Source organism: Nelumbo lutea, chromosome 3, assembly GCF_056320005.1.
Source record: "Nelumbo lutea isolate HS-2025 chromosome 3, American lotus-T2T, whole genome shotgun sequence".
NCBI lineage: Eukaryota > Viridiplantae > Streptophyta > Magnoliopsida > Proteales > Nelumbonaceae > Nelumbo > Nelumbo lutea.
In genome coordinates, this window is record NC_142686.1 from 18,502,216 (window position 1) to 18,529,765 (window position 27,550).

The following is a 27,550-nucleotide window of genomic DNA, read 5'->3' on the forward strand; positions in this document are numbered from 1 at the left end:
CAACAATTGGTGGGTCTCTTGGAAATTGACTGGGCCAATATTCAATCCGCCAAGAGAACTCGGATCTGCTACCCGAGACGCTACCTACACATACCCGTGAGGCATTACAGCCCGGCATTGAGATTTGAGAGCATTCCCCACGAATGACAAGTGAGATGCTTCCAATATGAGTTAATTAAGAAACTGGTATTTGGATATGCTCCTCACGGAGCGCACAACTGTGCATTAGGAACATTTTACTATGAATAAATATTTTTAAGAATGAAGATATTCTACATGCACGGCTAAATGAGCTGCGAGGTTGGTACGAGGCATGAGGGACAGATCTGAATTCTTTGGATTAGAGCCCAATCTTTTATCCACAAATTATTCGCATGTCCCAACACCCTATCAACATGATCGAAGTGAAACCCACCCATGTATAAAATGTGCGGTGTGAGATCATGTTGGTGGGGTGTTGGAGCGTGTTTCGTCCGTAGATCCCAACTCCCATAAAAATGCTATTACAACCGGGAAGATGTCTCCATGAATGATAAATTGATAATTGAGGGTCTGAGATGTTTTCAATGTGCGGCTAATAGGTACCAGATCCGGATTATTTGGATCCGCATCATGCAATTATTGTGTTTACCAGAAGGAACAGAAAAAGTAAAAAGAAAGCAGGAATTCACGGTTCCGATTACTCTACATTTTAAGAGGAACAAAATCCATTGGATTCGGGCCAGCCTGTCAGCGGGCACCGACTTCATGACTTACGCACATCAACAACTTTGGGATCAGCGGACCCGACGTGACCATCCACCCACCCACCCATTCCTTTCCTTTTTCTTTTCCTCTGTTTCTCAAAATTTTGAATAAAACACCTGAACCCGCTCTTATACCAAATACTTCCTAAAATGACCTAAATGCCCACTGACGCCTACCGATAGGCAACCGCCCCGTCCGTTTTCCAGTCAACGATAGGACAATTTAGAAAAAGGAGGGATCACTACCGTCCGATTGATCACGACAATCAGATCGTCAGCCGGCAACCGCTTGAGATTTGCCCTTGGAGAATTGAAAGCGTTCGAATGGATGTAATATAAATAATCCCCAACTTCTCTCTCGCCATTTTTCGTAGGTCTCTTTCTCGCTCGTTCTCCTTCTCTGCTCGTCTGAGGGAATCTACGTTTATCTTCCTGGTTCATATCCGACGAGCCAGGTGCGAAACCCTAGATCGCAGATTCTCTTGTTAGGTTCGGCTGTCTGTTGAGTTTTTTCTACTATTTTTACCGTGTTATCTCACTGAGGATGTGTTTAACTGTAAGTTTTAGGGTTACAAACATTTTGCTTTTTTTTTGTGCATTTTCCTTCAATGGTGTTTAATGTTGTCGATCTGATTTTTTTTTTGGGTGCATTTTGAGTAGATTTGTTGCTTTTTCTAAGGATGATTTTGGTTTTTTCTTTCTCATTTTTTTCAGAGATTACATAGTTTTGATGCCTTTCTCTTGTTATCTCGAAAGCGTTTTTTTTTTTTTAAATATTTCACTTTTAGGCACCGAAAGGAATGAATTCAAAAAAATCTGTTTTTTTCTTTTGAAGATTTTATTTTGTATTATTTTGTATGTATTTGTACCTGTGCATATTTGTATTTGTACTCATTCCAAACTGAGCCTTAGGGGATCTTCCTTAGGTTAAAAAAGAAGCCTGCATGCAGGAGTATACAGTACAGTCCCATGCCTTGTTGTTTTAGTGGAATTCAAGGTTTGAACTTTTCCAAAGTTCAATTTCAGAAGGATGCCTCCTGTCGGTATTGCATCATACATTGATATAATAATTGAAACGAGTTAAAATCTCTCGTGCATATTTCTTGGTTGTTCACTCGTTCTTTTAGATTACTTTTTGAGGCGAGGTTACATTTGTTGCTTATTTCTCAACCTTTGCCCTTTTTTCATTTATTATACCACCGCCATACCAGGATGCAAATACTTGTGATATGGTTTGATTTTTTTGTTGTGATACTACTGCTTTGGGATCTTGTGATGCTTAGATTCATTGCTTCATATGCTACATTTCCACCATCTATTTCCGTTCTTTCTTCTGCACCATCTCATTTCTGCTGTTTATGCTATACATCAAGAATTCCATGTCTATGAAGAGGTGGTTTTCATTTAGTTCAGTTCCATTCTGGTCATATTCAGAGACCTGGATCTGTTGGTGTAAACGTTTAATAGCTTGTGGAACTTCTGAATTTGTCCATGGTTCAATGACTAAGATTATCCCAAAACACCACAAATTTACTAAGAAAAGGAAAAATATTACAAAGAAAATTGGTTCAATTTAGAAGTTTGATGGCTGAACTGTCTGGGTTTCTCAAATATTCAATCTTTGGCATTTTGAGATTAGGATTCATTTACCTGGCCAACATAGGATGGTTGATGGCCTGAGTCTGGTAGGTGTTTTTTTTTAAACATTTCTATTTAATGTGGGCCCTCTTTCAAGTTTTGTTTATTTTATGTGCAGAATATAGCCCCCTCCAAAGTTCTTAAATCAGTGCCTTTTATTTTGTGGCTGGGAGTGTGCGTTTCTGCTTATTGAATGCACCATCAAGTTTCACATTACCATTTATATTCATATTTGTATCTGTTGATATTCTGTGCAGTGTCTCAGTATTCTAACTTAAACCATAGAAAATGGGTCGTGGAGTGAGTAGTGGTGGAGGCCAAAGTTCATTGGGATACCTGTTTGGGGGTGGCGAGGCACCAAAACCAGTCACCAATCATGCTCAAGATGCTCAGAACCAGGGACATGGTGCAGGTAATGGACCCACCCAGAAGTCTACTCCTGCACCAGTTGACAACAGTAAGCAGATTCCAGCTGGTATCCTGGGGAACCAAGCAAACAACTACTTCCGTGCAGATGGCCAGAACTGTGGGAACTTCATCACGGTATGATCATGGCTAAATTGCATTTGTATTAATTCCCTGCCATAGATTTTAACATTATTACCTAAATCACATTGTCTTGTGGTTCAGTTTTAGATAAACCACAACTTGGTCATTGGCCTTGACTGCCCTCTTTCATTTTCCTTTTCTTTTGCTGGGTGGTGGATTTTATTTAGAGATAAACCAAAGCTTCAATACCAAGACCTGTTGCTTAGAAAAACTCAGGTCGCAAAAGATAGGGCAGCTACACTGAGGTGTGAGGTGTTCATTGTGTGGCTTTGGGTTGGTTATGGTTGCTGTGTAAGGGTCTTTTGGATGTGCCTCTTTCTCGGGTGATATCTTATCACCTTTCTTTTGTAAACTCTTTTTTCTTTTAATAAATCTTTTCTCTGATTGTTGAAAAAAAAGAACAGGGATTAGGATCATGTACTAACTGATCCATCTATTCCTGAAATTATCAGCATATTAATTTCTTTTTTTCGTACTTAGCGTACTAAACTGCTTTATGCAAGCTTCAGTTTATTTAGGAATGCTATTTTTCTCTTTGTCTAATGGAGTCTTGTATAGTTGTATGTGATAATAAATGTTAAGCCAGTGTTGCGTGATTGATTATTGACAGCTACATCATTGTATTTTGTCTATGTTCTTCCTAGTCCCTACCAAGGAAAAAGTGATTAGGACATCTCAGCCCTTGTCCTAGTTAGAGCTCAACTGTGTTTGCCATTGGACACATGTGAGCTGAGAACTGATTGTTTTTATGATTAAAAGCTTTGGGTACAAGTCTGAGGCTGAGAGACCCTTCGGATATTCTAGTTTGGTTGTTTGGAGTCTTTGATATTGTAAGGTAGAGAATGGGCAGTTCTCAGTGGCATCCTTACATGGCAACTTGATTGAAGGTATTCACTTGTAGAACTGTCTGTCCTCCACCTGTTTCATCTAATATTCACTTTTATAACTTAGATGGCTGCATGGGGAAGTCTTTTTTGATCATTGGGGAAGTGTCTTGCTATGAATAAACTCGTGGTTAGGCGAAAAGACACCCCTTGTCCTGGGTGTGTAATGTCCTACCTTGGAAACCTCTGATCATTTGTTCACCTGTTGCTCTCTATCGGCTATAAGATGATCAAAGAAGACTGACTTGTTCTGTCAAAAATCTCTTGAAAAGAGGGAAGCTGGTTTAGTTTTCTGTTCCATCGGCTATATATGTTGGTCTGTGTAGAAAGAGTGCAGTTCCGAGATGGGATTAACTGAAAGCAATAGCTGTTAGCAGGCTGTGGAAGTGTGGAACCAATGATAACACTAACACTAGTGATAAAATACAGGGGGCCCACAACCATTCAGCCTCACTGTGGGCTCCATATGTTTTATAACTGGTGTGAGGAGTTATCATTAGTTCCCAAAGCCTTGTACGCAGCCATCACGTTCTGCTAATTTGAATTATGCAATTCCAGGGTGCAGCAAGGTATCGGAAGTTGAAATCTACATTAGAGCAGTAGTAGCTTCAGCTAGGGGTGTCAATGGACTGGTTTTGGGTTGGACCCCGTCCAAATCAAAATCCATTTGGACGGATTGGATGGACTGAACAGACCAATATGATATATTGGATCGGACCTGGTCTGTTCATAATGAATTTATATTGGATTGAGCCAATATCCGGTCCATTGATAGAAGATTAGAACATAGGTGTCAATACTGGACCGGATTGGACCAAATCCAGTCCAATTGACACCCCTAGCTTCAGCCATCTCTTGGCTTTTAGGTGTTGAAGTGTTTCAAGGGATGTGCCAAACGGCATTGTATATTACTTTGTCTTTACTGTTTCATCACCTGGTCTGTACGATCCCTTGCTGTATTTGGACTAATATGTGCAGGGAATCATAAATCGTAGGTAAGGGTAGTTTTATAGGGGTGCGAACCATACAGTACCTATACCTGCCCAACCTGTGTGGTTTGGGCCATAATTGTCAAACTTTAACATTTTGAACTGCCATTGACTTGGATGGTCAGACCTTTTGACCTGGGAACTGTCCAGACAAACCGGTTCTGTTTTATCCCAAACCTGATCCTTGGCCAAAAAACTGTTGAATCAGTTAATGACCCATTGATCCTGGCTGTCAAACTGTTGACCCGTTTGACTAGTTCAACAGTTTTAACCATTTTTATTTTAATTATTTTTTATTATTTGTCAGAATGGACTGTCTGTTCAGACCGGGCGGTCAAACTGTTGACTCGGAAACTAGTGGCCAGAACTGTTTTGGTTCTGGGTTGTTTTTTAAAACATTGCATAAAGTTGATACTTTTCTTATGAAAATTATGAATAATTATTAAAGAAATATGATTATGAAACCTAGGGAAGTAATAATTATTAAAGCATACTTACCATCTTTTGTCTATGGTACAGGATCGGCCTTCTACCAAGGTTCACGCTGCGCCTGGCGGTGGATCTTCCCTGGGTTACCTCTTTGGTGGTGGGCCTGGTGGCAACAAGTAATGCCGTTTCTCCTTGAGATCATTGAACTATTGTTTACTGTTTGTCTAGAACTCATAGTAATTTGGAAGAAACAATATTCCATCCAGCCTTGTCCTATATAGACACTGAACTGTGTGATCATGTGATGTTAATATATAGCCCTGTTCTTGTGGGAACGCTTGTGACTGGATTTGCTCCGAAGGATAATGTGATTAGAAGCAAAAATATCCATCAGCAAGCTTAACGTTAAACGACTTTTCTATTTTCTATTCTGCTGATGCCTTTTATTTTGTTTTAATGTGGATACTGTTAAATGTTTTTTCTGCAACATGATCACATTTTGCCGATTGACGTGGCAATTGTTTTGTTCCGAGAAACAGAACCATTTTGCCGGAACTCCCTGGATTGGTTTTAGTAGGTTTTGCACTTGCGAGTTTTTGCTTTTCTAACCCCCTTTTGTCAAGTTTAGCGAGGCAAATGTTCTACGACGTATATTTTATTTTAGTCAGTTGCCCTTCAATAGGGTTTGGAGGTAAGCCTGAGCCGAGATCACATAGATAGACAACTGCAGCTCTGCAAGCAGCCAACCTTTGTGTGATGCTATTATTATTTCTTACAAGAGGGAAAACGCCGGAAAACCCGACTCCTAGAATAGCTCTATCAGATTACGGCTTAGAATTTTATGGTGCTATCTCCTGCCCCACGCTCCCGGCAATTGCAAGTTGCAATTCATGTTTTCAATTCTTAGCCGTTAGTTTAGTTTGCCCAAGGTTATGCCCGACAGTGCATCAGTAATTTTTTTATTTATTTATTTTTTAAATCAGTTCAGGGGCTGGTTTAAGATTCCTCCACCTCATAAACCAGTCAAAATCCTGATACACCCTCTATAAGGGCATATCGGGATGCTCCCGTATGATACAGGCTGACACATATCGATAGTTTGAACCTTGAGTTTGCCCCTTTGAGATTTAATAAAAAGAATAAGATGGGGTTGGGAAGTATTTATTTGAAAAACAATTGATTAAAAATAAGTTTTAATAAACACTCGTGCGTTTCAGTGAAAAGGCACCTATGTCAAATAATAGGGCTAGTATAAGTTAGTGGGCCAAAAGCCGGCCAAGAAGTAAGTAAACTCTTAATAATGAGCCCAAAATTTGGGTTTCTCAAATAAATGCTAATAAACACATTTTCAGGCTTATTTCTCGTCCCGGCCCAAAATAAGCAGTGCTCCCAAACTTGGCCCAAGTAGAGGCGAAATATCGGATGCAGCACCTTCATCCTTCAACAGTGCACGGGGAGATCTTTTCTGTAAAAGATGTAAGGGACTTTAATACTATTTTTCCAAGTTAAGCAGGGATAAATCGTAATTTTTATTGAATGAACAGAAGATGAGATAAATTTACAGATGCAACATTCTTCAACTGATTAAGGATCTTTTTTTTTTCCCTTCTGGTAATGGATCATGAGAGTACACAAATCTGGGGGAAGCCCTTCCCCAAGTGGGAAATTTACCCAAGGTTACATCAGCAGAGGAATAATCAAGATTAAGGAACCTCTTCATACAACATCAGAGTTTTAGGGTCAATCAAATTTTCTTAGAACCTGAGCATTTTCAGTATGCTTGTTTTTGTGATCGGCCTCTGACATTGGTTTCTGGGATGTACTGGATACGTTTGGACCATTGAGCCGTTTATGCTCCCATAGCAACTGCCACCACTGCAGACCATCTCCCGCACTGTTAGGAATTTTCTGATGATGCTGGAGAATGCCATTGCTCGAGGCATCATGCTCTTTGGTGCCCGGTGCCCAGCCATATGTTAGATCTACCCTGAAAAAAAAAAAAGGATTTCCTAATTTCCCATGAAAGTTGCTGCAAATATGACATGGGAATCAATTTACAAGTTATAACCACACAATCATTGGCACCACTTGGATTAGAGCCTGAATACCTAAGAATCAAATTGATTTGTTCTTAGTAACAGTGAACTTAAAAAAATGGTCCACAGAAAACGTCCCATCGAGATCATATATTGGTGCAATCTCAAATGCTTGTTAAAATGCCAAAGGCACATGCCATTTAGATAGATCATACCAATGTGATTTGACGATATGTATTTATACAATTGTAATTAACTGGGAGCGTCTCAAGGGGCAAGTAATTTATCATTCATACCTTAGTTCGGAGGCAAAGAAACCATGTCAACAGCACCTTGATTATTTGCACCATCATCTTTTGGATATGGAGGAGGTTCAGCTGAAGGTTCCAAGTTTTTATAGACCTGCTGAAAATGCTCAAATTTAAGAAATGCAATATCAAACATTTCACACATTGATTGAGCCCCTAGATGCACATAATGGTTAGTTCCAGCCCTTATAAGCTACAAAAAGGATTTTACTAGCTACCATCTGAGAGGGTTTAGCCATGGCGATCTGGCAGTGAACCCCAATGATGATCTGAACGGACCATGGATGAGTCATGTTTTTGGGCTCAAACCACTTCAGATTTATGCATGATATGAAAGTAATACTGATATTTTCAAACATAAATTCATGCATTTTTGCTTCAAGAAATAATATAAAATGAAGTTAGTTATTTTGTACAGTTTGGTGGGTTTTGCAAGAATTAAACAATAGCAATTTTTCAAACCCATGCGTCCAATATCTTTTGGTTGTGGCAGTAACTCATCTTCAATTTGCAAATGCTGTCATTTTTTTTTTTTTTTTGTGAAAATAAGGGTGAGCAATGGGCTAGAAATTTGAGACTGTTGGTGAGCTTCTTTGAGAAAGTGACAAACCTCTGTGAATCTAAACAAGAGTGGTTGCGGGGTTTTAATATGGAGCAAGAGGAGTTAGGGTTGTGGGTAGGGGAATAAGGTTGCTTGATAACTAATTGGCCAATGAATTAGGACTTCCTCTTGGTGAACCTTGACAAATTTACAACATGGAAGAGGAATTATATTTCTCTAGGGGGTAGGATAACATTCATTAAGTCCACATTAGCAAACCTTCTGGTTTATCTCCTTTGGTGTTTAGCATGTCCCAAGTCATTCTAAAAAGGATCGAGAAATTATGAGGTGCTTTCTATGAGAACCAAGGGAGGAAAAGAAAGATCACCTAATCAGGTGGGAAGTTGTGAGCCAAGGCAAGGAATGTGGTGGCTTGGGATTAGGAAGATTGAACGAAAAGAATGTGGCTTTGCTAGGTAAGTGGTTGCAGAAATTCCTGTGTGAAACAGATAAATTGTGGCAAGCCCATTCCGATACTTTCTCTTGTGCTTCCTTCTTTGAAACCTTATCTCAACCTTCTGCCTCTAGTGGTCTATCTTTCCCTGTTAAAGAGGTGAGCAAACCCGTTCTTCCTTGGGTTGATAGTTTTTGTTGGGAAACATTCTTGGAAAGTTCATTCATAAAAAAAACACTCTTGGAAAGAATTAACACAGGTGACTTGCTTCAAAGAAAGAGACCTAATTCTTGTCTATCCCCACATATGTGTATTCTTTGCAAAGTTAACGGGGAAACTGGTTGCCACCTATCGATTTCTTGCATATTTGCTAGAACTATTTGGGAATGGCTTTTCTCCCTTTTTGGGTGCAGCTGGACCCCCCTCCCCTTGAATGTGCAAAGCCTCTTCTCTCCTTCTTACTTTAGTTGGCCTTTAAAAAGAGGGGGAATTATGTGGAGATGTATTAGGGCTGCAGTCTGTTGGTCTATTTGGGAAGAAAGAAACTCACGTACCTTCTCAGAAAAGGAAAGAACCATTGAGAATGTAAGAGTTGATACACTTAAGGGTGGCTCACTGGCTGAAATCCCTGAACCTATTCACAATTTTCTTCTTGGATGACTTGCTGAGAAATTGGTTAGAGATGGTTAATTCTGTTCAGGTTAATAAGGTTTCTTTTCCCTCTTGGACCTCTCCCCCCTGGATCCATAAAGCTGAATTTTGATGGCAGTAGTTTAAGGAACCCAGGGCTCTCTGGTACGGGGGGAGTGTTTATGAATGAGGAAGGGCTTATTATAGCCATGTTCTTAGGCCCTCTAAGAAAAGTGGTTATTGAAGGTGACTCAGAGGTGGTGGTGGGATGGTTAAATGAAGATAACTCTGGCATCTGGAACTATAACAATGAAAAGAAAGTGTTTAAGTGGCTGATTAGGGATATTGAGGTGAAATACAGTTGGGTAAAGAGAACTGCTAACTCACTTACTGATGGGTTAGCCAAGCAAGGGGTGAATAGGGGATCTTTCTTTTGGGCTCATTTCTAATTTTGTATCCTTTGTTTTGCTCTAGTGGGGAGTTATTAAAGTTTATCTCCCTCCCCTCTTGTAATTAAAGTTTCTTGTTCTTAATAAATTATGCCGTTACTGATAAAAAAAGATGACGGTTAGCATTCATGGGCTCTCTAAGAATGGATGGGGTGCCAAAGTGTCCAACAGAGCTTCTAGCGCTTCTCCTTGGAAAGCTATTCATAAGATCCTCTGGTTGTGTCCTTTCCAGTTAAAGAATGTGGCTTGGGTAAAGCTATTCATAAGAATTCCTGTGGGTGGGTGAGTTTCCATTAAAGGATTTGTTCCCATCATTGTTTGCTCTTTCTTCATTCAAAGGAAAGCCAAATTTTGAGTAATTAACTCCCTCCCCCTCCAGTTCTGGTTTTGGGTGGAATTTGGGTTTTTGCAGGAATATAAGAGATACAAAATTAGGTTGTCTCAAATCTTTTACAAATTCTTAATGGGGTTTTCCTTGATGATAGTAAAGGAGATTGTTGTATTTGGTCTTTTCATCCTTTAAGGGTGTTCAGCTATGACTCTTTTTTCAAGTTTGTCTTCTTCAACTCTCTCCTCTATGTTTTTCCCAGTTAAAGAGGTTTGGTGCCATCCTATCCCTCCTAAAGTGGGTGCTTTTTGCCAGGAGGTCTTCCATGGTGCTATTAATACTTGCAACTCGTTGCAGAGTAAGAGACCTGGTTGGTGCCTCTCCCCAAACCGGTGTATTTTGTGTAAATTTAATGGTGAGACTGCTTATCATCTTCTAATTTCCTGCCCCTTTTCTTGTTGCATTTGGGATTGTTTTTTTTTTCCTCTTTTTGGGTGCGGGTGGAACACTCCAAGTAGTTTGGTCAAGTTCTTTGACTCTACTACTTTTAGGTGGCCAAAAAGAAGGGGGGGGGGAGGGGGGTATTGTGGAAATGCACAAGGCTAGTAGTGATTTGAACAATATAGGAGGAAGAAGTGTCCCACTCTTCCTCAATCATATCAGATTTTATCTTAATTTAGGTAGCAAAATTAAATTTTGGGAAGACTTATGGGTGGGTGAAACTCCTTTGAAGGATTCCTTTCCTTCTCTATTTGCCCTATCTTCTCTTAAGGGCAAACCGGTCTATGAGTTTTTGTTCCCTTCTCCTTTAGTTAATGGGGTTTGGTTGGAACCTAGGCTTTCGTAGAAATGTGAGGGATTCAGAATTGGGCCTTGTTTCAAACCTACTACACATTTTTGAAGGGGTTTTCCTTAGCATAAACAAATAGGATGTTAGAATTTGGACTCTACGTCCTTCTGGGGTATTCAGTTGTGCTTCTTTCTTCTAGTCTTTGTCCTCGTCTTCTGAACTAGTTGTGTCCTTTCCTATTAAAGAAGTTTGGTGTTGCCCATCCCCCCATAGTGGGTGCCTTTTTTCGGGAGGTTTTCCATGGTGCAACTAACACTTGCAACATGCTCCATAAGTACAGAGAAAGAGACCTAGCTGGTGCCTTTACCCAAATTGGTGCTGTTTTTGAGTCTAACGGTGAATCTGCTCATCACATTTTTATTTCCTGCTCATTTGCTTGCGGCATATGGGATTGGTTTCTCTCTCTTTGGATGCAGGTGGAACACGCCAGACAGATTGGACAGGTTGTTTGATGTCTCTACATTCATTTGGACAAAAAGAAGGGGAAGACTTCTGTGGAGGTGTACAAGGGCAGCGGTGATCTGGACTTTATGGGAAGAAAGAAATAAGCACATCTTTGAGGAAAAGAAAAGGAGCAAGGAAGCCTTAATTGAAGGGATCATGGCAAAAGTGTCTCTCAGGATTAAGTCATTGAAGTTATTTTCAGCCTTTACATTTGATGACTGTCAGCACCCAAAAATCGGGTGCTGACAATGACATAATAAGGAAGTGGGGAACAATTGCAACTTCAACTTCAGCCAAGAAGAAGTTATTAAGGGTTTGGGACCCCCTGAGTTAGAATTCCTAAAACTAAATTTTGATGGAAGCAGATTTTGGAATCTGAGCCCGTCTGGAATTGGAGGGGTTTTAAGAAGTGAAAGTGGAGCTATTGTGGGTATGTACTCAGGCCCCATTGGAATGAGCGATTCTGTAACAGAACTGAATGCAGTGCTCTATGGGATGCAAAAATCCATGGAGATGGGGGTGAGAAAACTAGTAGTTGAAGGAGACTCCAAAATAGTGATAAGCTGGCTGAAACAGAAAGAGAAAACTCCTTGGTTTTTCAGGAATGAAATTAAAATCTTCAGGAATTTTTCAAGGGACATGCTGTTGATAACTCAGTGGACTCCAAGGTCAGCCAATGTTCTAGCTGACCAATTAGCAAAACAAGGGGTAAATATGGAACAGTGTTTTTGGGCTCAGTTGTAAGACTAAAAGATATTAAAACTGTTTTTGTTCAAAAACAAGGGGTAAATATGACCAATTAGCAAAATTTATTACTTAATGACCAATTAGCAAAACAAGGGGTAAATATGATTTGTACATGCCTTGTTTCATTAAGTAATAAATTTTGATTCTGTTACTGATAAAAAAAGTAAAGAAACTCTGATAGGAGGTATTATGGTGAAGGTGGCGCATTGGATGAAGTCACTGAATTTATTCTCAGACTTTACCCGTGATGATATAATTAGGATGTGGGGCATAGTTACAGCCTCATCATCATCAAAGAAGAAAATTTAAGAATTTGGGACCCAGCTGAGAATGACTTCCTTAAAACTTTGCTTTGATGGCAGTAGATTTGGCAATCTGGGTCTTTTTGGAATAGGAGGGGTAATAGGGATGAAAATGGAGTAATATTGGGCTTGTTTTCAGGGCCGCTTGGGGTAGGGGACTCAACAACAGCTGAATTGAAGGCAGTGGTTTTTGGGGTACAAAAAAGCTGGGGAATTAGGGGTGAGGAAGTTGATAGTCGAAAGAGATTCAAAAGTAATCTTAAGCTGGCTGAAACAAAGTGAAAAGACTCCATGGTACTTCAGGAATGAAATCAAAAAGTTTAGGATACTTTCAAGGGATATGCAGTTGGTTTTTTAATGGACCCCAAGGTCAGCCAACAGTCTAGCAGTTCACTTAGCAAAGCAAGGGGTTAACAGAGAGCAGTGTTTTTGGGCTAAGTTGTAAAGTTACAAAGATGAAGTTTCTTTCTGTTCTTGCTGCTTTTTTGTTAAGTCTGTATGGGGGATAGCTGAAGCTACATAAAAGTTGTAATATTCCTCTCTTAATTAATAGTTTTTTCTAATGCAGATAAAATAAATATTTCAGTTGTGCAATATATTGCTTGTTCAGTCTAAGCTTGGATTTGCAAGACCTGCATTACTTTAATTGACAAGACCATTTACAAGCAGTTGGATACAAATGGCTGGGTGCACTGCTGGAATCAACAAGACCATCTGCTATGGTAAATAGAAAGGTATAGGATATTAATAGTTGGATAAATGGAATTTGGATTAGCAAGAATTTATCATGGTAGACTGCTAGCTACTGCGGTATTTTAGGAATAAGTATAGAACTGCTGTATCAAGCAGTCTAAAGGACTTCCCAATTAACACAAGGAGCACAAGACTAACAACATGGGCATGTAACATCAGCAGGGATTGGATTGTTTTCCTTAGTCATGTTAGCAATTTTCAATTGGGGCTCCTATAATGTTAATTCCTTCCCAAGAACATCATCTGTTCATTCAAGATCTATTACCTGCTGGTCAATGGGCTTAGCCATTTTTGTTCCAGGCTCGTCACCATCATTCAATTTAATACCACCAACCTCCAAACCTGTCCTTTTCCTGTCATGCATACAGTATACCCATTTGAACCAAATTTTGCAGCAATGCAGCTAACTGCAACCAAGGTTCTCGGAAGGAGAAAGAACATACAAAATAACTTTATCCTCACCTGCTGAGGTAGTCATTAGCTGCATGGGAAAGGGTCGGCTTAAAAGAAAACAGTATCCCTCGAAGAGTCTTTCCATCAATATTAGTTTCAATTGCATATCCACAATTAAGAACATCAGTAACCTTAGCTTCAAACATCTTTTCTTCAGGATGGGTAAAGTCATTCAATGGAAGAGTCTGTTTGTCTGCACCCAAATGGCATCCTATCATCAATCCAGAAGTTGTGATAAACTTTTAAATAAAAACTCGGTTTTTTATGTGGTAGTACTCACTATAGGCACAGATTAAGAAACTTTTACAGAACCCCTAAACCAATTTTTATTCACCACATGCTGAAAAATATATCCTAATGGCTAAGCTCTTACATAAGTTGGACCCAGACTTGCACTGTTTCAGAAACATTTACCAAACTTTTCATTCTATCACCTAATTCTTACCAAGAAAATCATGCTTAAAAAAACTTGAATGCCTCAACCATTAACTGGAGCAAATAAACATCTGGGTGCACAGAGGTAAGGAGAGAATGGTGAATACAAAAGACTATACTATTGCCAATCCTAAGTTCTTAGTTAACCAAAACATAAATGGGTGTGATATGATGAATACTAGCTGAAATTCAAGTAGTTAGAAGCATCTTAAACAGATTCAAACCTTAGGCCACATCTGGGAGTGCTTCTCCAATGGGCTTTTTTGTGCTTCATGTTTGGGAAGCCAAAAGCCGGTAAAAAAACATTTGGTGAAGAAGCTCAAAAGGGATTTTTGTATCTAAAAAGCCCATTTAAAAAGTAGAAAAAACTTCATTTAGCTTTTCATGTTTGCAATAACTTATTTTGAACAAAAAAGATGGTGACTAAGCCAAACACTAAAAAAGCACTTTTTCAAAAAACCCATTTAGGCCAAAAAGTACTCCCAAATGCTGCCTTAGTACCATAAAAAAAGGTTGGCTTTTGGTTGTATGCTTCGAGACTAGGGGAGCTGCTCCTTTTTTTTTTTTTTTGATAATTACTAGGGGATCTGCTCTTGATTTGGACATTTTGGCTCCTGTTATGCCCATTTTGACACTAGTCTGGATTCATGAGAGATGCTTACTGCTCACATGGAATGGAGCCACTACAAAGAAGTTCCAGGGGTTACAACTTTCAAACGAAGCTTCTGGTTCATATTGGTCATGTGTTGCGAATGGGAATTGAGCTCTATGTTCCTCAATAGCTCATTGGTAGGAGTGGTCAGCTGTTAACTGGTCATAGGTTCAAATCCTACCTCGGGGCATTCGAATCATTCTGAACTAAATAATTGAGAATCAAAGGGTTGTGGTATTTCCTTTTCATTATTGTTTTTTTTTGAACCTTGAAACTAAGACTTCCCAAAAGCATGTGCCATTGAATTTGCAAAGACTACATATGGACAAATTGAATTAACAGAGGCAAAAATAATGGAATGAACATTCAGATGGGAAATAGTACCTTAATGCCTTATAAATGGACAAATCTGTGCTGCCAGAAAGACATGACATTAGAAGGGACTTGACCAATCAAAACCCCCTGGTGAATTTGATAAAAAACCACCTGATTGATCACCACTTTTATGCTACCAGTTGATTAGTTACAAGTTTTTTCAGTATCATGTCTTTCCAGTATCATAGTCAAACCCCTTATAAATATAAGAAAAATATTTTCTATCCTCGCTCATTATGTCCATGTTTATCCTCAAATGGCAGCTTAATTTCATACAGCTAATCAAAATTTTATTACATAAACATCTATCCAAATTTGTAGCTATATCATTGTGTAAATGCCTTGTAGATCAGAATATTGAGGAAAAAGAAGACGTATAAAACCACTTGCTCACTTGCTCACTTTTTATTGGATGAACTTGTAACTATACATTTCTTGGTGTTTTGTTGTCAAATATAAACAGGAAATTGAATGAACAAGATGAGTGAAAATCCCCTTGAATTTCGAAGTGAAACCTTAACTTGAACAAGTGATTGCCTGTGACTCATGAGGAAATGGAAGCATCAATAAGCATAACTTTATTTTAAATACCAGCTAAGAAATTTCTCAAACTTCTCACTCTTTGATGAAAGAAATTTTTGGTCCATACCAATAGCCAAATTGTCATTGATGTACTTTGTTAGAAGGTGGAAAGAACAAGCATAGAGGTGTAATGTAGGCCATCCACACTGTAGAGGGCTGTGCCTGCCTGGCCCAGCACATCCCGCGGATCGATCCCAGGTGGGCTTGTGCTGTGTCGGGCTGTGGGTGGCATGATTTTTTTTAGAAAAATCGAAAAGAAATAATGAAGAAGTTAAAATAAATTAACAAGATAGACAAGAAACTGAAAAAACAAATCTTAAAATTTTATTCCATATGAATTTTGATGTATACCGTTGTTTATATATGAAATAATAAAATGAAATTGAAAAAATTACAACAAATTTGGAAAAAAATAGTATAATAAAATGTATATATATATATATATATATATATATATGGGTTGTGCCGTGCTGGCACATGGGCCATGCCTACCTGTAGGTGGCCCAGCCCACCTTACTGCTCTAAGCAAGTAGTTAGAACCCAACACATAATTTGCAATAGAAGACCAGGACTAGAGATATTGAACACATTGCTGCATTATCGACATGCAAGATCATCCATTCTAAGCCCTAAAACCCTTAAATTATCTGAAGGTAAAAAAGAAAAAATAAGCAATGTTTCCATGTTAAGATAGGCTTTCTCCAAGCAACCAGATTTGACAAAGTATTATGAAGAGAGGTATGGTTGAAAGATCAAAGTATCAACTATTGACAATAATTCTACTTTCCTTCTTTCCTCTTCTTTTTTTAATGATCAATAGTGAAAATTCATTAATGATAAAAAAGGATAAATATAAAAAGAACGGGAGTCTGAAAATTAAAAGAGATCTACCCAGAGAACCCAACTAAGTTTACAATTAGCAAACCTCATGCCAGTAACAAACAACTCCGCAATCTGTTTCCTAGTACCTTTCCATGCATGCAAATTAAGTACTAGGTAAGCTGATTTTGGGGTCTAATGGAATGATGGAGCCCAACCTATCTGCCAAAGAGTTTACCTCTATTATTGATAAAAAAAAAAAAGATTTTATCTCTATGGTAGAATGGCAGGATGGCTGATCCTTTATGGGCCAATAGAAGATCTAGTCATTATCCCCATCTATAAAAAAACGATCAAAACACATGGTGAATGGAAGTTTTAAGGCCTAAGAACAATAGAAAATTTTCAACTTTATTGAATCTCCCTCTCCCATGGAACCAGAATAAGCAATAATTGTAGCACTTGAAAAATTTTTGAAAATCCTCCAATGCCCATAGATTGTCTTTACATCTTCTAACTAAGATCCCAATGCAAGATCTCAACATACCGGGAATGGAAGCGTCAATCATAGGCTACAAACATACTGAGTATCCTTAATTTGGAACTTTGCCATTGGCATTAAGTTTTATTTATCTTAGGCTTTCTCGAGTACTTGCTTACCCGTTATCCTGTAAGTATTTATATTTATTGTTATGGAAAGGTAAAGATTATAGAGAAAATTGGGAAAGAACATTCCCTATGAGTAGGTCATGTCTATATGCATCAGTATTGGCACTCTTTGGTTGATCAACTAACAATTTTATGCCCATGAAGAAAGGAGTACAAAAAACCCTTCAATCTTTTAATCCATGCCCACCAAGTAAAAATTTCTCTCCTCTCTAAATAGGATTCATTAAAATGGAAAAAATGCATAAACTTCTATACTACATGAGCATTGACACTTTAAGTGCCAATTTGACACACTACATGCCAATTCAATGAATATCTCTTACAGAGAAAACTAAGCATACATATTTACTAAAAATATTTCAATTGAACTAACATATAGAAAGTAATGGTACATGGTAAGAAGATATGCTAATTTTTCCAAATGGAGTTTTGCCTTTCTAAGGGCTGGTTTGGAGAAGACTGTAATATGTGAGAATGCTAAGAGACTCAGCTTTAACAACTCAGAGTGGTTAAACAAACAGTGTTGAGGAGGAGATTTGGGATATCTTGTGAAGTGTGGAACGAACAGTAATATTGTTCCAATAGAGCCTTATAATAAATAATTGCTATAAAATATAACAAAATGAGAGTAGCAAAAAAAAAAAAAGTGTGCAGCAAAACCTTTGTCATCCCACTGAAAGACAGATCATTGAGGTAAGAGTTCCCAAGAATCTATGTCCTCGCTGAAAATAACCAAGTGAATATCAGTGAATGCTATTGCTATGAGCTGATAGCAAATGAAAGTCTGGTCCCCGTGGTTGAGAAGGCCTGTCAATGATTGGGATGCGAGCCCCTAACCAGGATGTTGCAGTTAGTGGAGAAGGTTAAACCCCGAAAACAGCTGAAGATCAACTTTGGTGGAAGGGAGTGATGCAGGATCTTTGTGATTCAGTACTATTCTTGCAACCAACAAAGATGGTGTTTGGTAAAGTGGGCGTTTATCACCCCATTTTTCGAGAATAAACGCCCACACTCAACCCATATTTGGACGTGTTGTTTGGTGCAAATAAATAAACATTTATGCCATCTAGGCAAAAACGCAACTGCAGGCTGTTTGGAAGTGTTATTTAACTGGTGTTTTGCATACGTTGCAAACTTGCTATAATGTGTGACATGTGCAGTGGTCACCGTCATTGGAGAAGGATGTCTGAAAAGTTCTGATATTACTATTTTAGCCAAAAGTACAGAAGTATATGAAGAAAAGAGAAGCGGCAGGGGTTTAACTCAAAATGCTCACCACCGATGTGAATCCAGTGAGGATCAACGACAGTGACAAGTAGCAGCGGAGGGCTGATGGCTCAGAGAAGAAAAATTGAACAAAAAAACTTCAAAATCAAATCCAACTAATGAAGAAAGAGATCTGTTGGGGTTTTAACCCAAGAAACTCACTGGTGATGTGAATCCGACGAGTAATGACAGTGATGAGTAGCAGCGGTGGGCGGATGTCCAATGAAGGAAACAACGAACAAAACTTTAACCTAACACTTGTACACCAACAAGTGTAAACTGTGATCTACAGCATGTCAGCAGACATGTGAGATCCACATTGGCTCCACATCAACGAGCCATTGGCAATGGGGTATTGGGGGGCGTTACCGTTGCCCAAAACAGTAGTGCTCAGAAAATCGAGGTGTGGACGTTTATTGCTGTTTTTTCGTCAAATGCCCCAACCAAACAGCACAACTCGCCCTGATAAACGGAAACATCTAAGTGGCACTGTTTATCGGATAAATGACCACGGTAACAAACACAGTCAAAGAAAGAAGAGAAGAGATGGAAATAAAGATGAAATCCCTAGGCAATCATACCTAAGGGTGAGGGCAATCACACCAAATTCTGTAGAGAACTTCTTTGTTCATTAGCCAAAAATTGCTCTTCAAATGAGCCTTACAAAATAAGAAAGAAACTTCCAAAGGAGGAAACTTGCCTCCCAAGTTAGCTTGCCCAACAAGCCACATACAAAAAGAAACTAGATTAGACTAAACCTGCCCCAAGCCATTACAGACATAAAGCCATACAAAGGGAAATTACTATGCTAAGAGCTTTCCCCAAACATAGCTTCTAAACATGCAAAATTGCAAAAATACCCTTGCTGTCCAGAAATGTATGAAAATCAATTAAGTCCTGTCCAGCAGCAAACTCAACCACAGAAAGAACATCTTAAGGTGGATTGAAGACTCTAGGATCATCCCAAGTTAATCTACTGCTAACCAAGCTTCCATGTGGACCCCGCATCACCATAGTGATGCCAAATAAGCATAGGAGCAGCTTTGGTTCTCTTTTGATATACCTTAAGTTGATTCCTGTCAAGGAGACAATTCAGGCCAGTTCTTAGTGAAATTGATGTTCCACAATCTGATATATGCCAGAGGAGATGTCGTCCCTTAAAGCTGGATTTGGAGTCACACTCATAAGGTCCCTTCAAAGGCATCCTTTTTCTTTTGGATGGCAATGAAAGAGAGGATCCCTACTATTGACGTTTTAAGATCTAAAGGGATGGTGGTTGTCAATTACGGCTGTTTGTGGGGCGGGAATGAGGAAAGTAAGCCATCTGCTTATCCATTGTAGCTTTTCTCGTCAAATATGGCATCATATCCTACAGCTATTTGGTTTTCAGTGGGTGGAACTTCTGAGTATCAACTGCCTGACAGTTTTTTAATTCAGGAGCTTTCAGTAAGAGAGGAAGGGTTCTATGGAATATAGCTTCTTTTGAGATTTTCTGGTGTGTGTGGAGAGAGAGGAATGGTAGGACATTTAAAAACAAAGCATCTTTGGCAGGGATTCCTCGTGGGAAGGTTATAACTTGAAAGACTGATTGTCAGACGGGCTCAAGTTTGTAGTTTTTTCCATGGCTTCAGTCCTTTGAAACAAAATGGGAAAAAAACTTGCATTATTTCAGAAGGGTAAAGAATTGGGGTAAAAAGAAGAGTTAGTTACAAATAGCAGTATAAGGTGAAATTTGTCTGTAGGAAATATTGAATTATTAATCAGGTATATGGAAGTAAGGCCCCGTTCACGTCTCAGTAAGTCATTTACCTGCACAAATGCACTTATCCGGGCAAGTGTTTCTTGGGAAACACTTACCCAGATAAGTGCACTTACCAGTATTTTTCCCTATGTAAAGTTGTGCAATGACTGTTTTATGCAAAAAAGTGGCACTATTGAAGGGACAATATTGTCCCATCACGTATTAGCAATTTTTTGCATGGATTGGTAAGTGATTTATCCAAGTCTCAGGAGGGTATTACTTGCCTAGGTAAATGAGCCGCTCAGGGATCATTCTTTTCCACAAGACCCATTAATACTGAAATACGAATGTGGGTTTATTTCTTTTCCATGGGACCCACCAACATACCCACCCACACTTTGCGGGAAACAAATGAGGCCTAACAAAGAACTCTACGTAAATATAATCCTTTTCCAAGTTCCAATTATTAACAGAGAAATCATTTTCAAGAAGAGGAAACAGTAATTTTTCAAGTGAAAAAATCAAGCATATAGTCGAGGTATGTGAATCTTTTAATGAAAAAAAAAAGAAACAAATAGAGACATCTTCATGCCTATCATTTTCTAATTGATAAAAAATGCTTACCATGTTTCCATGGTGCAAGAAGTTATCAATAAAAACATTGTTGTTTCTAGGAATCTGGCACAAAAGAGAGAAAAGAAAGGCATACAAGGGGAGTGGCAAACGAAAAAGAATGGATCAGTTCTTACCTTCTTTAAAACATGGCAAAGGCATGGGCTGGGACACATCAGGCATCACTCCAAGTTTGGGCACATCTTTACTGATTATTGGTAGGCTTGCAGGAACATATTGTTCTTGGCACTTCTTCTTTAATTCTTTTCTGAGTGAAAACTTCTCTTGACCTTCTTCATCTTGTCCATTTTCCACTGACAAATCTACTAAGACATAACTTGAGTTTGAGTTGATAAAATTTTACATTGAATAGAGAGATAAGTGAAGATAGCCAAACCTGTGTGTAAGTAATACATATCATCCAAGGCCTCAAGCTCATTGTTACAACCACCTATGAACACAATAAGACCTTTTTGTGGATCCAGGCAGTCCCCAGCTACAGAAAATCTGGCAGAGGGTCCTTGTCCTGTTGCTATCACTTTAGTCCAAATACCACTCTCTGCTCAGATGTAGGGGAGAGGGGAGGAAGAAAGATGATCAAAAAGGCAATTGATATGGGATTACCAGCTAAAAATATAGATATAAAGAGTAGGAAATATTTAGCAGAAAGAAATTACTAGACTATATGTATGATAACAACAACAATGTGCACATCATATCACCATCGCACCACCAGAATAATATTACAAAGTGAAAATCTGAATCTGCCTAAAGTAGACAAGTAGAGGTACTTAAAAGTTAAAACTCATTAACGGACAAGTGACAAGAGGTTGGGTAAACATTTTAAACCCAATTGGTGGTTGATTCGTTGGTTGGCAGGGCAGGTGGCTACAATGACCTGGTCAACCCAATAGCATGAGTAGTCCTTACACAAAACTGAACAGCATATGCATACTTGTCAATGAAACTAGCCTGGATGGATTGCAAGGTTCAACCAGTTGGCTTGGCAAAACTTTTGAAGTTTTGATGCATGCCTGGTCTGGGTTCAAATTGACCTACTTTGCCTCTGCTTCTTGACATGTTCAATCTAACCATCTTTTCCAGTTCTGCATTAGAACTTTAGCTTGGACACATTTCTTGATAGGTCTCATTTAGGAAACCTTCAAATACAAAAGTGTGACAAACAGGACGATTCTAAACATCTGACCAAATTCCTTCTTTCTGAACTGTTAGGTGGTTAGGATCAACAATTAGATTCATGTTTAATATTCTTCCATATAAAATCCACTTGCATGCTTACTGCATGAAACATAGGTTGATAGAGCAGAGTCTACTTGATATGAGAAGAACAGCAGGACAGGGAACTGTCGACAGAGGACTTGCCTTAACTAAGGATTTCCTTCTGTTAGAAGGTTTTATAGGTTTCGCTCCAGTGAACTACTCTAGTATGATATCTGACCTTTATTCTGGGAGAAGTTCAGATGCTGTAATGAATCCATTACATAAAACTTTTATTGTGAATACATACCAACATTTAGCATATGAAGATCATCATAAAGATTTCGGGCATTAGTAAATCCTCCAAAAACAAACAAGTTTTTGCCAAAAGCAACAGTTGAGTGTCCAGCCCGAGGAGGTAACACCTGGCCTGAAGTATATAGTTCCCTCCAAACAAGGGTATCTGTTAAAACATGCAACAACAAAATAAATATAGAGAAGAAACAGAAAGGCAAGAAGCATCCACATAACATTTTTCTTGGGCAAGGTTTAAAATGTTAATGTTGGTGGAAACATCAGTCATTGAAATATAGGAAACATGCTGGAAATGTTGAAAATGTTGTATGGAAATATTATAAAAATCATAGACATGGTGGAAACATTGTGAAATATGCAAAAAAAAAAAAAAAAAGAAAGAATGATATCTTGTGAAATGATAAAATAAAGATAGGTGGAAGAATGAAATTAAGAAATATGGTGCTACAAGAATGAAATTAAGAAATTTAATTGGCTGACAACAAATACGCTGGTTTCAATACAGTGGGTGTGGAGATCAGCAAATTCTTTGGCTGATGTGTTAGCCAAACAAGGGACAAATAGGGAAGAATTGTTTTGGGCTCAGCTGTGACTTATGTAATTTATTACTAGTTTACCTGTGAGCTATTGGGAGAGGCTGCAGCTCGCGCCTCTTCATGGGATGTTGTATGAAATTACAATTCTAAATCAATTTCTGAATTAATAAAATTCCTATTATTCATAAAAAAAATAAAGATAGGTGCACCCTTTTAAATTATTATCTTGTTCTAAACTATCAAGCTAAAAAAGTAAGGTCAGCACTCAGCTGATAAAATAATACACTGTAAAGTTGTCTTGTAAACTTTAAGAGTCAAAACTACATGATAGAGTGAGCTCAAGAAAAATTTGAACTCATAGAAAGTGCAAATGATTCTAATAGATTTACTAATATAATGTATTACATGGAAAAAAAACTTAAGGTTTAACTTCATGTTTGAAAAAAAATAATAATTCAAGCTGGTCAAAGTGGTAAAAATGTCCATTAGGTGGGCATTGATATTGCTACTACACATATATTGTTGTCAATTTATGGTATGATACATCTCTTATACTCCACATGGTGCTGGTAGTTTTCATTGGGGAATATGCTGATTCAAGTAATATTTTGTGTTGGGACCCATGGTGGAGATGGAAATATTAGGTAATATATGGACATTTCAAACCATGTTCTCAACAAGCCAAGCATGAAAATTTTGAGCATGAACATATTATTTCTTTGTTATCATTGCTTGCCGAAACAAGGGTGTTTAAGTGAAATGAGACCTGTGTCGAGGATATGAACATCAGACAAGTAATAATCAGACGCATCTTCACCACCAACCACAATTATTTTGTTCATCCAAGACGAACATGTGTGACTATCACGTGCAGAAGGTGGAGTTCCCGACGTAAGGGCACGTTTCCACATAAATGTCTCTGAAAGTTTTAACAGGAAAAAGAAAAAAAGAGACAAATTATCAACACAACTTGCTTCTCAAGCTATCATGCATCTGCATGCAATTGCACCCTGACAATAATATATGCATTTGAGATGCAATGAATATATACCACCTCCTTAACTGAGGTTATATTGGAACTTACATAAAGGGCATCTTTTTAAGAGCAATGTTGCAAAGAGAACTTGCACAAATGATATTTGTGTGATTTGTCAACAGGCAGATCCTTTTTCTATTTTTATTTTATCAATCAGATCCAGGTTTTAGGTGGGCTACACTGCCAATACTGAGGGTGGGTTAGGTGTGGCATTCAAAATAGTGAGCTATCTTGGTTAATTATGGTTATTTTGTTTAGCTTAATCCTGATGCAGTTGCAGTTGCACTGTATCATTGCCTTGCATAAGTCACTCCTTTTTCCCCTGTAATCCACAGTAGAGAGTTCTTGTACAAATAACTTTGTTTGCACAAATGCTGTCTGCAATATTGCTCTTTCTTCAATAAATGGAAGAACGATAAAGCTTGTCTAACCAATAATGGAAGTGACTAAAGATTGTAAGTAACAATAGATAATGGAATGGACCAATCAATGCTATCTAAGTCTTAATGCTTGAGATGATTATCTGTAAATGGAGAATGTTACCCGTATCTAGTATGTAAAGATCATTATAATACACTTCAGTTGAACCATTCCATGATTTCCCACAGCCTCCAAATATGAAGAGTCGTTTCCCAATAAGTGCTGCACTATGTCCTTCACGTGCTTCTGGTCCCTCACCAACTACGCTTGGGGTCATCCATGTATTGGATGCTAAGAACATGTTTCACTCATTAGTAGTCATGACATGAGATAACCCTTGAATTGAGTATACAACAAAATAAAGATTAAAGCACATGGTTGGGAACATTTCATAAACCACAAGAAGCTAAATTAGCTCAAATGTCCTGAAGGCCACAAAAAAAAAAAGCTAATAAGCAATATCTACAACATTTTCCATCTATCTGTCACTTTCAATTACATTTTATAACTCTTTGAATATAAATCTAAATTTGTAGATTTAGCTGCAAAGTAAATCAAAGATAAACACATCAGAAGGTATAAATTTGGCATCAGATGCAATGCAAACAGATTGATATACTATATAAGAAGATATAATGAAATAAAAAAGGACTTACAAGTATCTAGAATATGCAAATCCTTGAGTGGGGTCTTCCCATCGGTACCACCAAATACGAAGAGGCTGTTCCCGACAGTCGTACAACTGTGACTGTCCCTTGGAGAAGGTGGGATGCCTTTCACCATTGGCTTACTCCATGTCTGCCTAACTGTATGCCAATAACAATAACAATAATAAATAAACGAAAAGAAAAGAAAGAAAAAGCGAAGGAAATTAGCCAATTCCAAAGGAACATGAAAATAAAGAAAAAAATGAGAAATATCATCTTGAGACTGCAAATGCGTGCTATAAAATCCTAAGTATTTAAAAATTTAACTGCAACGCATGAAGCCTGAAGATCATGCTCCAGAGGACCAGAAAAGAGGGCATCTGTTATATTGCATTATTAATTTATTATTAGAACCAAAACCCATGAATATAAAACCCTGAAAGTTTCAAAATCTGCTAATGTTAAAATGCCACTAAAAATTTATAAATTCTGGGATAAATCCCTCCTATATAAAAGTTCTGCAATGGAAGGCAAAGATTCAAAGCAGGTGAAAACAGAAAACCCAGATAAGAAAGACCTCGTAAACCGAAAATATACAACTGCCCAAGTCGCAGACTTCACTACCAACAACAAATAAGAAGAAAAGTTGAAGTCCATAACGAATAAAACTAAACTGAACAGACACAAAATGCAAAACTCACAACAGCAGAAAGCATCCAGCAAAACCATAATTTCGAATTCTCACCAGTGTCAAAGACATGCACGTCGTTGGTCTGACAGTTATCCTTTCCATAGCCACCGAAAACATAGAGATATTTCCCCCCTTTAACCGCGTTGCATGAATGGCCCCACCTCTTTCCAGGTCCAAAAATCCCACCTTTTCTACCTGGAGATTTCTTCCCATCTAGAGCTTCTCTCAATCTGCTGCTCAACTCTATCTTCTCCCACCTCATTGTGACACCCAGATATTTCCTTCTCTTAATTTAAGTAAAAGGAAATCCAAGCGATCCAAACAAAACCAAGGGAACAGAAAACCCAAATACCCAAACGAAGCTTGGGATCAGTTTCTATTCTACTTACGAGCTAACAAAACAGATTTTGGGCGTACAAAATACCAATTCATTACAAAACCCAGCCATCACCAAAGAAATGTCAATAGACGAAGAGTGACTGAGAGATATAGCAAAAGAAAGTTTGAGATGAAATGCCAAGATTTCGAAGTTAGAGGTTTACAAAAGAGAACAAATGGGCAATGGTCTGACCCATGAAATGAATACCGCGTTTAATTTATGACATTAATTTTGGATATGGATAGGTGGTAGATTTGATCAAGTCATTTTGTTGTCATTTTTATGCAACAATGGTTTATAAGACGATCGTAGATTGAACCGATTTTTTCATGAACAGTGGGTCAACGGTTCAAACCATTTGATCCCTATTATAGGCTAAATTACATATTACTGTAGTAGTACCTACTAATATTACTATATTATCGGCTCAGTTGGTAGGATCTCTGATTCCTCAGAGACCTGGGATCCCTCCCATACACTTGCCACCAGGATTGGGAGGGCTACCCTAACTGTGTAGTCCTAATCGTATGAAGTGAAAAAAATGCCACTGCAGCAGCATGTAACGATATAAGCAATTTAAAAGTTTTGAAAGTGCCATAATTACTCTTTTCATTATGTTTTAGACTATTTTATCATTTTCTTCAAAAACATTTAAATTTAGGCTATATTTGGTTTGAAGGTAGGGATACTTTGACAAACCTTATATAGGTTTCCCTACTTTTACCTACATTTTCCTTCAAACCAAACGCAGTTAGAGTTCTTCCCAATTTTCATTCAAACTTCTCAACCATGGAACTGGAAGATGAGATCCAAGCGTGGTGTAGTAAGATCATATGTAGGCAATTCTCTAGCCAAATCATTATCATATGTAGTTCATTGTTTTGCCTGTCACAACATGTGAAAGCGAGTGTGGGCACCTTGTGGAGCCGGTTTTGAAGAAAAAAATACAGATTTTTCACCTTGATTTTCTTCCCTAGTAACAATGAAAATTATTTGTCTTCTCCGGCAATGGTAACAGTCTAAAACCCCTTTCTTCTTACGTGAATAACTGTGAAAAGGATTTTCTTCTTAGGTGAATAACTGTAAAAAGGATTAGTAGAGAACCTCTGCCCTATTGGTGGCAATGACATTGTTTGCGATTCTTTTCCATCGATGATTTTCATTGTAACTATGCCAATGAAAAAGTACCAGAAACCATGTGATGCTTGTTGGCCTATTTACATGGAAGATGCAACCAAACAGCTTCAATGGGTATTTTTGTCTTTTCACCTACCATCCAACATTGGTTAACGGTTTTGGCCTAAAGTGGCAGTTTTTGGGAGTTCAGTTAATGCGATGACATGTTTTAAAGTTCGGGTGCTAAAGTGAGACTACCCGCAAAGCACAGGGTACTAATTTGTAATTTAGCCTAAATAGATACAATGTGTAGACAAAATAATATAATTATAAAAAAGACAAATTATTTAAACCTCTTCTATGTTTTTCTGCAATACTTTAACCTTTCCAAATTTCTCCCTCCACAATTTGAAGAAATCATTAAATCATAAAATCATAAAAGCATACTTTAACCTTGTTTGTTTTTTGGGATTTTTGAACTGCAATCCCCCTCAGAAATCAAATTTGCAGC

General features: G+C 38.1%; 2 protein-coding genes across 17 annotated transcripts; one reads left to right on the forward strand and one right to left on the reverse strand.

Annotated features, from left to right (window-relative positions):
• Nucleotides 1-1,116: 1,116 nt before the first annotated feature.
• On the forward strand, nucleotides 1,117-5,645 carry LOC148863337 (protein SPIRAL1-like 2). Of its 4 annotated transcripts, none has more exons than XM_088977193.1 (3): nucleotides 1,117-1,302; nucleotides 2,642-2,927; nucleotides 5,326-5,645. In XM_088977193.1, the coding sequence occupies exons 2-3, from the start codon at nucleotides 2,673-2,675 to the stop codon at nucleotides 5,413-5,415; spliced, it is 345 nt and encodes a 114-aa protein (XP_088833319.1). In that variant the 5' UTR covers nucleotides 1,117-1,302; nucleotides 2,642-2,672; the 3' UTR covers nucleotides 5,416-5,645. The 4 variants fall into 4 exon arrangements, with proteins under 4 accessions (XP_088833319.1, XP_088833320.1, XP_088833318.1 ...); XM_088977194.1 differs by having other exon boundaries at nucleotides 1,117-1,235; XM_088977192.1 differs by having other exon boundaries at nucleotides 1,117-1,201.
• A 1,095-nt stretch (nucleotides 5,646-6,740) lies between these two features.
• On the reverse strand, nucleotides 6,741-26,425 carry LOC148863338 (uncharacterized). 13 transcript variants are annotated; one of them, XM_088977198.1, is made up of 11 exons: nucleotides 25,599-26,425; nucleotides 24,863-25,012; nucleotides 24,330-24,497; nucleotides 23,517-23,669; nucleotides 22,210-22,362; nucleotides 21,079-21,240; nucleotides 20,819-21,004; nucleotides 13,540-13,723; nucleotides 13,343-13,430; nucleotides 7,568-7,673; nucleotides 6,741-7,222 (listed from the first exon to the last, which is right to left on the reverse strand). In XM_088977198.1, the coding sequence occupies exons 1-10, from the start codon at nucleotides 25,804-25,806 to the stop codon at nucleotides 7,569-7,571; spliced, it is 1,557 nt and encodes a 518-aa protein (XP_088833324.1). In that variant the 5' UTR covers nucleotides 25,807-26,425; the 3' UTR covers nucleotides 6,741-7,222; nucleotide 7,568. The 13 variants fall into 13 exon arrangements, with proteins under 13 accessions (XP_088833324.1, XP_088833326.1, XP_088833322.1 ...); XM_088977200.1 differs by having other exon boundaries at nucleotides 7,568-7,676; nucleotides 20,819-20,995; nucleotides 25,599-26,193; XM_088977196.1 differs by having other exon boundaries at nucleotides 7,568-7,676; nucleotides 25,599-26,193.
• Between the last annotated feature and the right edge of the window lie 1,125 nt (nucleotides 26,426-27,550).